Genomic DNA, 12,654 nt, shown 5'->3' with positions numbered 1-12,654 from the left:
CATTTAATAGGTTACTTCAGAGACCACATACAGTCAGCAGATCACCAACTTCAGAGGGCAGTCCAACATACCAGGTGACCCAAGCGAGGCGCGAGCCGAAGAGCTAAATGCTTTCTTTGCTCGCTTCGAGGTCCCAGCCCAGCAGTCTGCAGTCGCTCTGCCCCCACCCCAGCCAACTCCCAGCCGTCAGCCACTGACGGTGCAGGTACATGACGTGAGACGCACCCTCAGCAGAGCCAACCCAAGGAAGGCACCCGGGCCCGATGGTGTTTCTGGGAAGGTGCTCAAGGCCTGTGCAGACAGAGGTCTTCACCAAAATCTTCAACCTCTCCCTGACGCAAGCCTCCATCCCAGCCTGCCTCAAGTCCGCCACCATCATTCCAATACCAAAGAAATCTGCCACCGCCAGCCTGTCAGACTTTCGCCCGGTTGCACTTACCCCCATCATCACCAAGTGCCTGGAGCGACTTGACCTCACCCATATCAAAGCCTGCCTCCCCCCCTCTTTGGACCCCCACCAGTTCGCCTCCAGGAACAACCGCTCCACGGAGGATGCAATTGCCGTCGCTCTCCACACTGCGCTGAGCCACCTCGAACATCGGGGGAGCTACGTCAGAATGCTCTTCATAGACTACAGCTCAGCGTTCAATACCATCATCCCTGACCTGCTGGTCAGGAAACTGTTGGTCCTGGGTCTCCCCCGCATTAACCTGCGCTTGGATTAAGGATTTCCTTTCCAACAGACCCCAGACCGTCAGGCTCGGCCCTCACCGCTCCTCCTCCAGATCCCTGAGCACGGGCTCCCCACAGGGCTGTGTGCTGAGCCCGATGCTTTACACACTGTACACAACAGACTGCAGACCTGCGCACCCCAGCAACACCATCGTGAAGTTCGCTGACGACACTACAGTGGTGGGACTGATCACCAGTGACGAGTCTGCATACAGAGATGAGGTCCTGCAACTGTCCGCCTGGTGCTCCACGAACAATCTGATCCTGAACACCGCCAAAACCAAGGAGGTCGTCCTGGACTTCAGGAGGAGTCGCAAGTCGGACCCACCCCCCCTTCACATCAACGGCGCGCTCGTGGAAAGGGGCCACAGCTTCACTTTCCTGGGCACCGTGACCTCGGCTGACCTCTCGTGGTCTGGGAACACCTCGGCCGTCGTCAGAAGGCCCAGCAGCGGCTGCACTTCCTGAGGGTGCTCAGGAAGAATGACATCTGCCAGAAGCTGCTGGTAACCTTCTACCGATCGACCATCGAGAGCATCCTGACCGACTGCATCCCCGTGTGGTTCTCCCACTGCACCGAGGCAGACCGCAGGAGGCTCCAGAGGGTCGTAAAGACGGCGCAGAAGATCATTGGCTGGTCCCTCCCCACACTAAAAGACATTTACATGTCACGGCGCCTCAGAAGAGCTGAGGCGATCACAGCTGACGACACCCACCCTGCACACCACTTGTTTGAACTGCTGCCCTCAGGCCGGCGGTACTGGTCCATCAGGACAAGGACCAACAGACTAAGGGACAGTTTCTTTCCTCAAGCCATCACTGCACTGAACACTTAAGAACTACTACCTCAGACAAGAACTATCTACCTCAGACTGTGTGCAATACACCATACTCTGTGCAATAACAGGTACCTTGTGCTCAACCGCACATACTTATTCAGCCAAGGTACCTCAGGCAGCTAAATTGGTATTTTATGTAACTTATCGGTTGTTTCTTTAAAAAAAAAATTACATTACTGCACTAATGTCCCTGGGTGTGTGTGAGCGGGTCTGTGTGAGAGCTGAATGTGTGTGTGAATGTTTAAGTTATTCTGTATATATGGTGTGTCTGCTGAGATGAATGCAATGCTGAATGTGAGAATGGCTGCCTGTGTTCTATTGTATGTCTACTGTGTGTTTTGTAGCTACACCGCAATTTCGTTGTACTATGTACAATGACAATAAAGCTTCTAATCTAATCTCATCTAATCTAACAGTCCAGTTTCATCCTGAGTGGACAAGACTGGTAAAATATTGCTATACCAACCTTTAAATTTACATTTCAAAGTTTTTCTTTGTTGTGGTCACAGTATATGGAATGAAATGGTCTATATTTTTGCAAGATCAAACAGCTGGTGTTGAAAATGATCACAATTTCAACATAAAGTCACTTTTAATGAAACCTCCTGGTACAATACAATGAAATGTCAACAAAACCCCAAACACTTGTATAAATCCTATTTAACCTCCTTGCTGTCCTAGTTTAGCTGCCTTAGCTTGAAATTTGCCAGGAAAACCTGTCCGTTGTCCACGTTCAGCAGGTTGTCCCCTGATTACGGTGTGTCAACAGTTAAATATGTGTCTGTGCACAGTCATGTGTCTGCCCAGTACAGGGTGTCGCTCTTACCGGGTCTGCTCTTCAAAGGTTTTACTGTATATGAGATTGAATAAGCTGTGTTCACTTCATTATAAAGGTTAAACATTTTTTGCAGCGCCAATTAAACTTGACTTGGTGGAAAGGGACAAAACTTACTCTTTTGGTCAAAAAGGTTGCAGACCCCTGTGCTAACTACTACACCACAGTGGAGTTCATAAATATATACCTATGCTGGGGTGAACAAAAGCACATAAAGCCTTCAAAATATAAATGCAAGCACATGTTTATCTGTGCTTGTGATCTAGACAGATCTAATCAATTCTAGAAAATAGGACAACGTTTAGCCTGCAAAATGCAAAAATGCTGAAAAATACTTCATTTAGGGTTTGAAATGTTTCACTAAAACCAAAATTAAACCAAAGTCAAGTGGGCTGAATAGGGCCCTTTTAGGAGATTAAACTAAAAGAACACTGAATCCAAAAATGTTAGGATAATTTGGAAACTCAAAAGTAAATTAAGATAAACTGAAACCAATTGCAAAGCAAACCACTATTTTATATTTAATAGAAACAAAATACTCAATAAGATGAGATAAGAGCTTTATTGATCCAGAAGGATATTCAAATTAACAATTTTGATTCTACAATCAGAAAAGAGTGTATGGAAATATATGTATTGATATAGCAATGAATAAAAATGTCAGCTTTTTTTTAATAGAAACAAATCTGGTACAGTATTGAAGATAAACACTAATAAAAACAACTCTTTATTTTCAAATGATTCTTAGCGACATCAAGAGATAATTAATTTATTACAGAAAGACTGTTTTAAGGATGTACATGTTGTTTTCTTTCCACATTTCATTACAAGGCAAAATGCTTTGACACAAATGTATTTCATTTGTTACTCTTTAAGATGTAAAATGTCTAACTTTTTTATATTAATTGATATGAATACTAGTTTAACAGTACTTAGAGCAGAGATATTTGGTACATACTTTTGCTCAGTCAAAAAGCAAAAGTGTACTGATACTATAACACAAGACAATTACGGTTAAAATTCATTAAAACAATGACTTGCATATCTTTAATTTACAATTGTTTAATTATTATGCATGCAAATTGCATTGTTCATTACTATAATAGAGTAATCACAATATGGTATAAAGTAGTTTTCTTCCCAAATCACCTGTCAAACTAATAATCATTTTTAGTTTTGAAAATTGCCCTACAGACTACAAATATTGGATACAGGGCTGCATTTGGCCCACAGTCAGCAGTACATCCCTTCTTTACAGGATCCAGGTGGTCTGTTGAAGGTGGGAAGATTCAGGGGTTTCTCACATCCAAATAACAGCCTTGATCATATTACTCTGGGTTAGTTATAAACCAGCCGATTGGTTATGTTCTTTGGAGGTGGGAATCGTTGCATTCAGTGACGAAATCTATACTGCAGCAAGTGGAAATGTTCCAGTGTGGTACATAAATCGTCAAGAAGGCAAACAGGAGAACACTGTTGAAAAATGTCAACGGGAGGTAATATAAATGGCATTGATGCATTGAAAATGTTTTATATACCAATTGAAAAAATGCTGGATTGAATTTGTGGGAAGGATGTGATGCACCTGCGTCTCATCATGGACTGATTGCCTCCCCCCCTCTGCCAGGGGAGCATGGGGATAAAAAGAGCAGAGCAAAGGGGAAAATGCTGAGGCAGTCATGGTGAAGGGAGAGCAGTGATGCCTCAAAGAGTATAACGGCTGCAGAAAGAAGAAGACACTGGTGGCCTGAAATCGCAACTGAAGGGTGACTTGTGTGAGTTTTTGGTCAATTAAATGGTTAAAAGAGAAGTTGTCTCTGTCTCTCTGTGCCTGTAATTCTCAGGACTACAAGGGTCTCGTGTTATAGCATTTTTAGTCAGAGCATTTACAGGCAGTAAATACATTGAGATATTTACTGCTGGCAGCTACTGGCTAATTGTTTTGGTGTAACTCTGAATGAGACCTTGGAAATACTGCTGAGTGTTTCTCTGGGGTTGGAAGATAATTATCAAACATTTTGGGAGGAAGTACCACATAAGAAACAAGTAGAGACTGGAGAGGACTGCCAAAAGCATTGAGAGTCTGGATGTACGCCCCATTGTAAAGTATGAATACAGTGATAAAGGCAATCCATGTGAAAATGAACAGGAGCAGGCAGAAGGTGATTGATTTGGCCTCATTATAATTTTTTGGGAGGTCCTTCCCCATGTAAGAGAAAATGAAGCAAAGACAACACAATAAAGAAAGCAAAAATACTGAACTTGATGTTGCTGTGAAACTAATGTCACAACCAAGAACTATTTTGTCTCTGGACCTTGGAAGTACTGCTGTGTGTTTCTCTGGGGTTGAAAAATAATAATCAAACACTTTGGGAGGAAGTACCACAGAAGGAAAGAGTAGAGACTGGAAAGGACTGCAAAAGCATTGAGAGTCTGGATGTATGCCCCATTGTAAAGTAGGTACACTGTGGCAAAAGTGATCCATGTGAGGACGAGCAGGAGCAGGCAGAAGGTGATTGATTTGGCCTCATTGTAGTTCTTTGGGAGGTCCTTCCCCATGTAGGAGAAAATGAAGCAAAGGTCACACAGGGATACAAGGAAAATCACAGAACTGGATGCTGCTTTCAAATTAATGTCACAACCAAGAATTATTTTGTGTCTGTACCAAAATGTGTCATTGAAGGGTTTGGGAGGATCAATAGAGTATCCAATAAGAAGTAAGAGTGCCTGAATGGCAAAAGCCACACTGATGACCAGCCAATGTCCGTGATATTTCATCCACCAGCTGTAAAGCTTTGGCAACTTGGCTGCTATCTTAAAAATACAAACAATCTGAAAAGAGCGCACAACAAAACAAGCCAGACAAACAGTGTAGAACAACACAAATGGTAAAAACCTCAAGATACAGGAAGCGACTGTTGGCTGACCAAAATAAAAGTACACACTGACACTAGAAAGCATGAGACAGATTAAAATGAGGAAGCACATGGGTCCTCCAGCAGATCTGACCACAGGTGTATTGTAGTTGATAGCAAAGAGAACAGACACAGCCAGACTGAGTCCCACCAAGGCCCAGGCAGCAACCATGATGACTACAGCTCCAGTGTCTGTGAACGCTACGAACTCCACCACCCGCTGGTTGCATGACGTGCTTCCCTCTGTGGACCATTCAGCCTCAGTGCAGGAGACACAAGTGTAGGGATCCTCTGTTTCACAACACAGAGAAACACTGTCAGTGAAGATGTGGAACAATAATAAGTGACATGTGCAGTGATTTTATTGAAGCTCGTATGAGTGGAGTCAATTACCTGAGTGATAAACCATCTCTGCCTTTAATGAAATCTAACAACAGTCTAAAATAGCTCTCAGCATATCCATGTTTTATTACATCTTTTATTGATATCTTGTTGTGTAATACTTCACCTGTTATGTTGATAAAAGTCCCATTTTGGCAGATTTCACAACTGAAGCAGCATTTGTGGACTCCTTCTGGTTTTTTCTTGTATCCTACGGGACACTCCTGGGAGCAAACTGAAGTCGGAACCTGTTAGACAAAATCATTCAGGACAGAAGGACTTCAGATTAGGTTTAGGTATAGGTTGCGGTAAAGGATTTTACACTCTGACATTTGTGGAAACAAAAACCTATATATAGGTTATACATATAAACAGAGGTGACTGGTCACTAGGGGCAGGAGAGGCTGAGCCCCACCTGGTGTCATCAGAAAAGGACTGCATGCAAAGTATGCTATTAATACTTTAAGATTGTCTACAATATTTTCCTGTCTGTGAGTAAAACCTGCTCTTATATAGCACATAATTACAGTGTGAGGACAGTGCTCCTCTTCCTGCTTCAGGCTGTGTTTTCTCCTGATCCACACCGATGGTGCATGAGTGGGGCGAGCCTCTCTCTCACCATGCAGTGTGTATTGCTTGCAGTAAAGTGTAAGTGCGCATGCTCAGATTGTGCCTCCACTCATTCAGTTCACGTGATTTTGATGCGCAGTGGGGGTTGAGCCCGAAGCCCCACTATCAACATTTAGATTCTCAGAGCTGATTGGCCGGCGCTGATTGAGTCACTGCTTCACAGAACTGGAGCGAGTGGTCACAAGTACCTTGTCAGGGTCTGTCTGTGTCGTGTGTGTAAAGTCGACATCTCTACTCTGTGTTCACTCTACGCCTCTGTCACTTGCTCTTCCTGTGTACTCCTCCTCTGTGTGTGTGCTGTGCAATCTGCTTGATTTGTCTCACCTGTGACTTCCCTCTTCTCATGTATTTAAATCTCACTCCATGTCTTTGTGCTCGATCGTCACTGTTGTTTTTTCTTCATGACCCCAGCCCATTCCCTGTGTTCTTTGTGTTTTGGATTCAACCGTGTACCGACGCCTGCCTGGACTTGGACTACCTCTCTGATCGCCAGATGTAAACTAGTTTGCCCTCACTGTTCAATAAAAACCTGCAAATGCCAATTTGTTGTTCGAGTCTGTTTCTGGGTTGTCCTCGGACCCTGACACTTGTCAGCAGCTGAAGCTAACAAACGGTTAAGAATAATTAGGTCAATTATTTAGGAATATGTGTTTGAAACTCTTACTTTAGCAGAGAAAATTAAGGTAACTAGTCGCAAACTGTGTGATGCATCGTTGAGTGGCTGAGCTGCCGTCTTAGAAACATCATGACATAGTTTGAACTCTGTCATTATTATAATTTTTTTATTTATTTTCTTTGGGGGATCGGCTATCTCCAAGGTTCAACATTTTTATGGGATCAATGCCTATATGGTTGTTATAAAGTTGTGGTTTATAAGTTATGCACCCACTTTACTTTGGAATTCAGTAGTGTCACTAGACCTGAAATTAAATCTTGTCCCCAAGCATTTACATCTAGAAACACCACTGTGTGGGGATTAAAAAAAAAAAAAAAAAAAAAAAAAAAAAAATATATATATATATATATATATATATAGAGGATTGCGTTGTCTGCCGCGGGCATGACAACACAAATGTGGCTTTAGTCAGTCACCCTTAAGGCTCCTCCATGCTTTCCACATTGCACATCTTCAGACCGTGCACGTTCCACGACATAATGTAAGAATCCCAAAAATATTTCCACTTCTGCTGCCCGGCATTGTCCACTTTTCCAAAAGTAGTTTATGCTTAATTTCAGGGGTTCTGAGCTACCTAGCTCTTTATTTGCTTTTTAATTGCGACTGTTTAGACTAGGAGGGGGGGAAGATCTCCAAACACAAGGGCCTAGTAAGCGCTGGTGCATGTGCAGTTGTCATGCACTGGTTGCGCAGTCACAAAATTTTGTGCTGGGCATGATCATCTGCAGAGGGGTTGGAGCGGACCCAAGCGCACTGGGGCAGATTTTCACGATTTTGACGTCACGCGTACTCTGCGCACACGTGGAAGCAGAAAGCATGAAGGGACCTTTACACACAGTTGAGCACACATGGGATACCAAAATAAAATGCTGTCATTAATAAGTCTGGCAATTTAAATTGGAGAAGAAGAAAAAAACACCTTACTTTTCCATTTCCGTGCCATTGAATTTCACTGCTGTTGATGACGAACTGGAAGGGTGGGTAAAATTGATTATAGCCAACCTCCTGCACATCACCATTGTGGTTCCAATAAACTATTAAGTATGATCCATAGTTGGGGTCACCATTCTCATCAAACTCTATAGTTTGATTAAAGAGTGTAAAGTTGGACTTTTTCAGCTCTGCTAGGACCTGAGGAAAGTGGAAATAACAGTTACATTGGAGTGAACATCAAGGGCTTCTTCATTAAACGTTCTGCTCAGGTCACAAGGTCACAGAAAGTTTTATTTTTGTTTGAATAGCCATTTCATAGTCACTGATCTGCAATACTGTCAATCATTCGTTCCTTAAAATTTCTTTATGATTACTCTGTATTGGTAAGATATGCAGGGCCTTCTCACGTGTCACTTCACTGGTTGTGAAGGAACTGTATAGGGTGTTGAAGGAAGCAGAATGCTTCATAAACCCACCAGCCACAAAACAAAGCGGGTGTTTAAAATGATTCCAACACCCTGGGCATGATAAGAGTGGTTCATGAATTTTACATTTGGCGAGTGCAGGGTCAGCAACCCACAGCTCCAGAGCCATCCCTCTGCTCCTGCTCCTTGAGCCTCGGTCCCAATGCTGAACGTTCCAGAGTGTGGCAGCACAGGGCAGGTCGGGACAGTACGGCAAGGCAAAGCACACCCAGACACAACTCCCAGCAAGTTCTAGTAAACGGGTCCAAATGGCTCTTTGACTATTGAAAGTTGCCGACCCCTGAGCGAGTGGAAGGCTCACATTTTGTATTTATTGCCTCATCCGAGTTCACTTCAGTTTGAACTAAGATGAAATGTCTTTAGGTTTCAAGAATTTAAAACATGGCCATGTTTCACCTGCTCAAATGTATAAACCTCCTATGGTGCTGACATTAACCCTTCAATCTTGTATCATCGATTGGATCAAAGGGTAGGTCCATTCCAGTGAAACCACAATGTTATTAGCTTCAGGATTCTAGAACTATATCTGTTCCAGTCATATGAATGATTTTTTAATGTTAACATAAACAAACACAAATGGTCCAAATGAAAAAGTTTCATGCTTACCATGTGTGGGTTCACTGTAATATTGTCATTACATCTGCCAGCTCCACATTGTAATGTATTGTGTAAGGCGTGGGCGATGGAGTACACAGCAGCATAAACAGGAAAAGAGAATGATGGGTCTGCATCAATGATATCTGCAGCACTCAACTCACTGCAGTTGAAAACTTGATTGCAAAACTTCTCCTGTTCTGCATTTTCACAAAGGGCAGCCGCTTTGGCAGCATGGACAAAATCACTGAAACCAGGTATTGTCTTTGCAGATGCAGCAAACCCGATCACAGTCCCAATATTCCTGATTCCTTTTTTCTTCAGAATATTTCTGTTTAAGGACCATGTATCCCCTGCCATCCACACCTTGTTGGTGACATTGTGTTGAATTGCTGAATCAATAAGATCTTCTGCAGTCCAATCAATAACAAAAACAATTATGACATGCACCCTCAGAGTGTCGATCTGTTTGAATATTCGCGGGTAATCTGTTTGATGATCAAGGCCTTTGGTATATGCCAGGCAGATGTCAGTGTCTTCAATTTTTCTTATGAAGAATTCGCGACTATCAATGCCAACATCATTATCATCGTATAGAAAAGCTACCCAGTGCCACCTGAAGTTCTTCAAAATCTTGACAAAAATTTCAAGGAGATCTTTGTTGGTATACGCTGTTCGTAAGAAAGATGGATAGGTTTTCTTTTGTGAAAACACAGTGCTGGCTGCACTATAGCTGACCTGGTGAAAGGAACAGAATTGATCATTTACACTGGCAACACTTTATCAAATATCAAGATACAAGCCGAAAAATGACTTTAATGAACAAGAGAAAAGAGTTGGTAAATTTACCATTGGAATGAGATCCATCATGACAAGTGGAGCGACAGCCATCGTCTTACTACTTGTGTAACTACCAATCACAGCCATCACTTTAGACAAATTCTTGTGTGAGTCCCCCAAAGGCTTAATCAAGCCATTCACTGACAGGAGGTTGAGTATGCTTGGAATGCTATATCTATCCGAACACTGGTCAAACAGGATATAGCCAATGGATATATTTGGCAGGAGGCTGGTAGAGTTGTTGATTTCCTCCACAGCAAATCTCATCACCTGAAACCTCTGATAACTCGACAGAATTAAAGGCTCACTGAGGACAGAGAAAGGGATGGGGGGAAACAGTGCATTTTGAAATTTAACAATTTAACAACAATTAAAAACACTGTAAAAATAAAACTTTCACTCTGACTTGTTATGACCTTTACAAAGATGACTCATCTGTCTATTTGTTTATACCTTTGCATCCTACCACTGCTAAAAATGTTTGTACACTGAGGCTGTTCCGTGTCAAAGTAAGCCCATCTTTGTTGAGATGAATTATAGATTGATTCATGTCCGTCAATTCAAGTGCAATGATGGTTGAGGTGTGGTCGATTCTGATAGTTGTATTTTCTTGTCTGATGTAAATCAAGGCCTATTCACCTGTGATAATAAGTTTTTCATCAAATTCACTTGCTTTCTAAATTACAAAAAAATAATTTACTAAGCACCAAGGATACTGTCATAGTATTTTAGATATAAACCACATTTAAATATTAACAGATGTGATGGACTTTGGTGAATTTGTTTAAAGCTTAAATGAAGGCATGTGACTCACCTGGTGCAATCGATGGCCTCTGGTCTATCAAGATGAAGAGGAGAGTCGGTATGATGAATACCAAAAAGCCCACCGAGCAAATAATCTCCATCCAGCTGAAACTCTGAGGGTGGAACAATATTTTGGGATACACTATGCAGTAGAGTTCCCAACAGGCATAGAAAACCCCAAATCTGCTGCATTGTTGCCTTAAGTGTGTTTTGTTTGTTTGTTTGAAAGCATCGACTGACCTGATCACAACTGCTAGCTGCCAGCAACTGCCAGCTTTAATGTTTGGTGGACAAAACACAAATCTCTATGCAAATGTGATCTGAACTTGCTTGATAGAGACTTGTCCAGGGAGTTTGACTGCATCTGTCCTGACTCCTTGTGGTAGGCTTGAGTTTTCAACAAAGATAAGGTTTTGTTTTAACAAGATAATCAAACAAAAAGCATGTTATTTTTTGTTCAGGTAAAAGCCATCTTTGGTTTATGTCATGTAAGATGTTTTACCCCAAAATGTATTCAAGTGGCTTCATGTGTGTAAATACTGAGGAAAAACAAGCATAAGAGACAAAATATGCATCATTGTGGCAGGTCTTGTGTATACTGGGGTGCAATATGAGGAGATTTGTCTCTGCTTTGAATAAGATAGTATATATTGGGGATGGCAAAGGTCTCAGTGCTGATTTTCTATCACTGCATACCGACATACAAATAGTCAGACGTCCATCCATCCATTCTTTCCTGCTTAGCCCATATGGGGTTGTCGTAGCAGCACAAAGAGCAAAGAAGTCCAGGTATCCCTGTGCCCCACAACTTCCTCCAACTCTTCTGGGGGGACTGTCAAGATGCTCCCAGACCAGGACTCTCCAAAGCCTGATAAACCTAAAAAGGGAGGCAACCAGGGAGCATCCTAATCAGATGGATCACCTCAAATGGCTCCTCTCAATGTGGAGGAGTGGCTTCACCAATTTGAAACATCCCCGATGGCCTGAGCCCTTCCTGGACTGTGGTCTTGTCATGGCAGAAGGACTTGCATGGTCTGGTGAACTTCAGAGCTATGCTGTCCAGAATACATTCTCCAGGTCAGGTCACCCAAGGCCAATGGGTCTAGAGTAAAGGCCCCGAAACATGTCTAAATCTCACTCGTGCAAATAGAACACAAAAGTATTGTTTACCCTACTCAAATGAGGGTCACAGGGACACATCTCTGGAGCCAGTCCCAGGGTTGGTGTTCGCCGACAGGCACCTGGTGACCAGGTAGCCCACGTGTCCTGGTCGGGCACAGCCTGAACAAGCAAAGTGGGAAGGCTCCGTGGACCCACCAACCACAATCCTCAACATGGGGGACTGATTGTGGCATTTCTCATGCAGTGTAAAAGAGTGGGGAGATATAGGGTTTTGTAGGCCTCTGTAACAGAAATGGTCAGAGAAGTTTTTACAAATTCACTTAATTTGTAAAAGATGGCAGCTCCAACAAAATAATAATGATGCTCATGGGCAAGTTAGTTTTATGTCTTGAAGAGGCCTACATTGGTATCCAGCCACAGAGATAGACAAATAGGACAGCAAGAGCAAAACATATATACAAGTCCCTTGCTCTGTGGTAGTGAGAGCATCCAATAACAATATACATGGCGGATTTACTGGACTCCTTTAATGCACTGTACAATAAAGTCAGATCAAAGAAGTGGTAGCATTGGCTTGTCTTCACCATATTGCTCCCAATCACATCAAATTGCCTCAGTGAATGCAGTGTGAGAGTGAGTGGTGGTGGTGGTCGGACGGGCCGATGGCGCAGTTTGGCAGCCTTGCTTCCGTAAGTCTGCCCCAGGGCAGCTGTGAGTACATATACTGTATAGTTGACCACCTTTGACTACAGAGTGATTGAATAATGTATGCATTATTATTATTATTATTAATATTATTATTATTAGTAGTAGTAGTATTAGTATTAGTATTAGTATTATTATTAAAAGTGAGATTTTGCCACTCTTT

The 12,654-nt window shown here is 42.6% G+C and overlaps 3 protein-coding genes across 3 annotated transcripts in view; all 3 read right to left on the bottom strand.

The window, feature by feature from the left end:
- LOC308130443 (taste receptor type 1 member 1-like) overlaps positions 1–12,654 on the bottom strand; it is a gene marked incomplete at both ends in the record, with an annotated part of 47,650 nt that overhangs the window by 24,599 nt on the left and 10,397 nt on the right. The window lies entirely within an intron of this gene.
- Positions 4,333–5,730, bottom strand: LOC308130117 (taste receptor type 1 member 1-like; the record flags this gene model as incomplete). Its single annotated transcript, XM_080496316.1, has 3 exons — positions 4,333–4,370; positions 4,722–5,612; positions 5,715–5,730. 3 exons carry the CDS (start codon positions 5,728–5,730, stop codon positions 4,333–4,335), a joined length of 945 nt encoding a protein of 314 aa, XP_080352442.1.
- LOC308130116 (taste receptor type 1 member 1-like) lies at positions 7,683–12,000 on the bottom strand (the record flags this gene model as incomplete). Its single annotated transcript, XM_080496315.1, has 5 exons — positions 7,683–7,799; positions 8,011–8,139; positions 9,033–9,430; positions 10,675–10,777; positions 11,863–12,000. 5 exons carry the CDS (start codon positions 11,998–12,000, stop codon positions 7,683–7,685), a joined length of 885 nt encoding a protein of 294 aa, XP_080352441.1.

The sequence above is a fragment of the Blennius ocellaris genome (genome assembly GCF_963422515.1).
Source record: "Blennius ocellaris genome assembly, chromosome: 5".
Taxonomy (NCBI): Eukaryota; Metazoa; Chordata; class Actinopteri; order Blenniiformes; family Blenniidae; genus Blennius; species Blennius ocellaris.
This window is presented reverse-complemented; position numbering and strand designations above follow the sequence as displayed.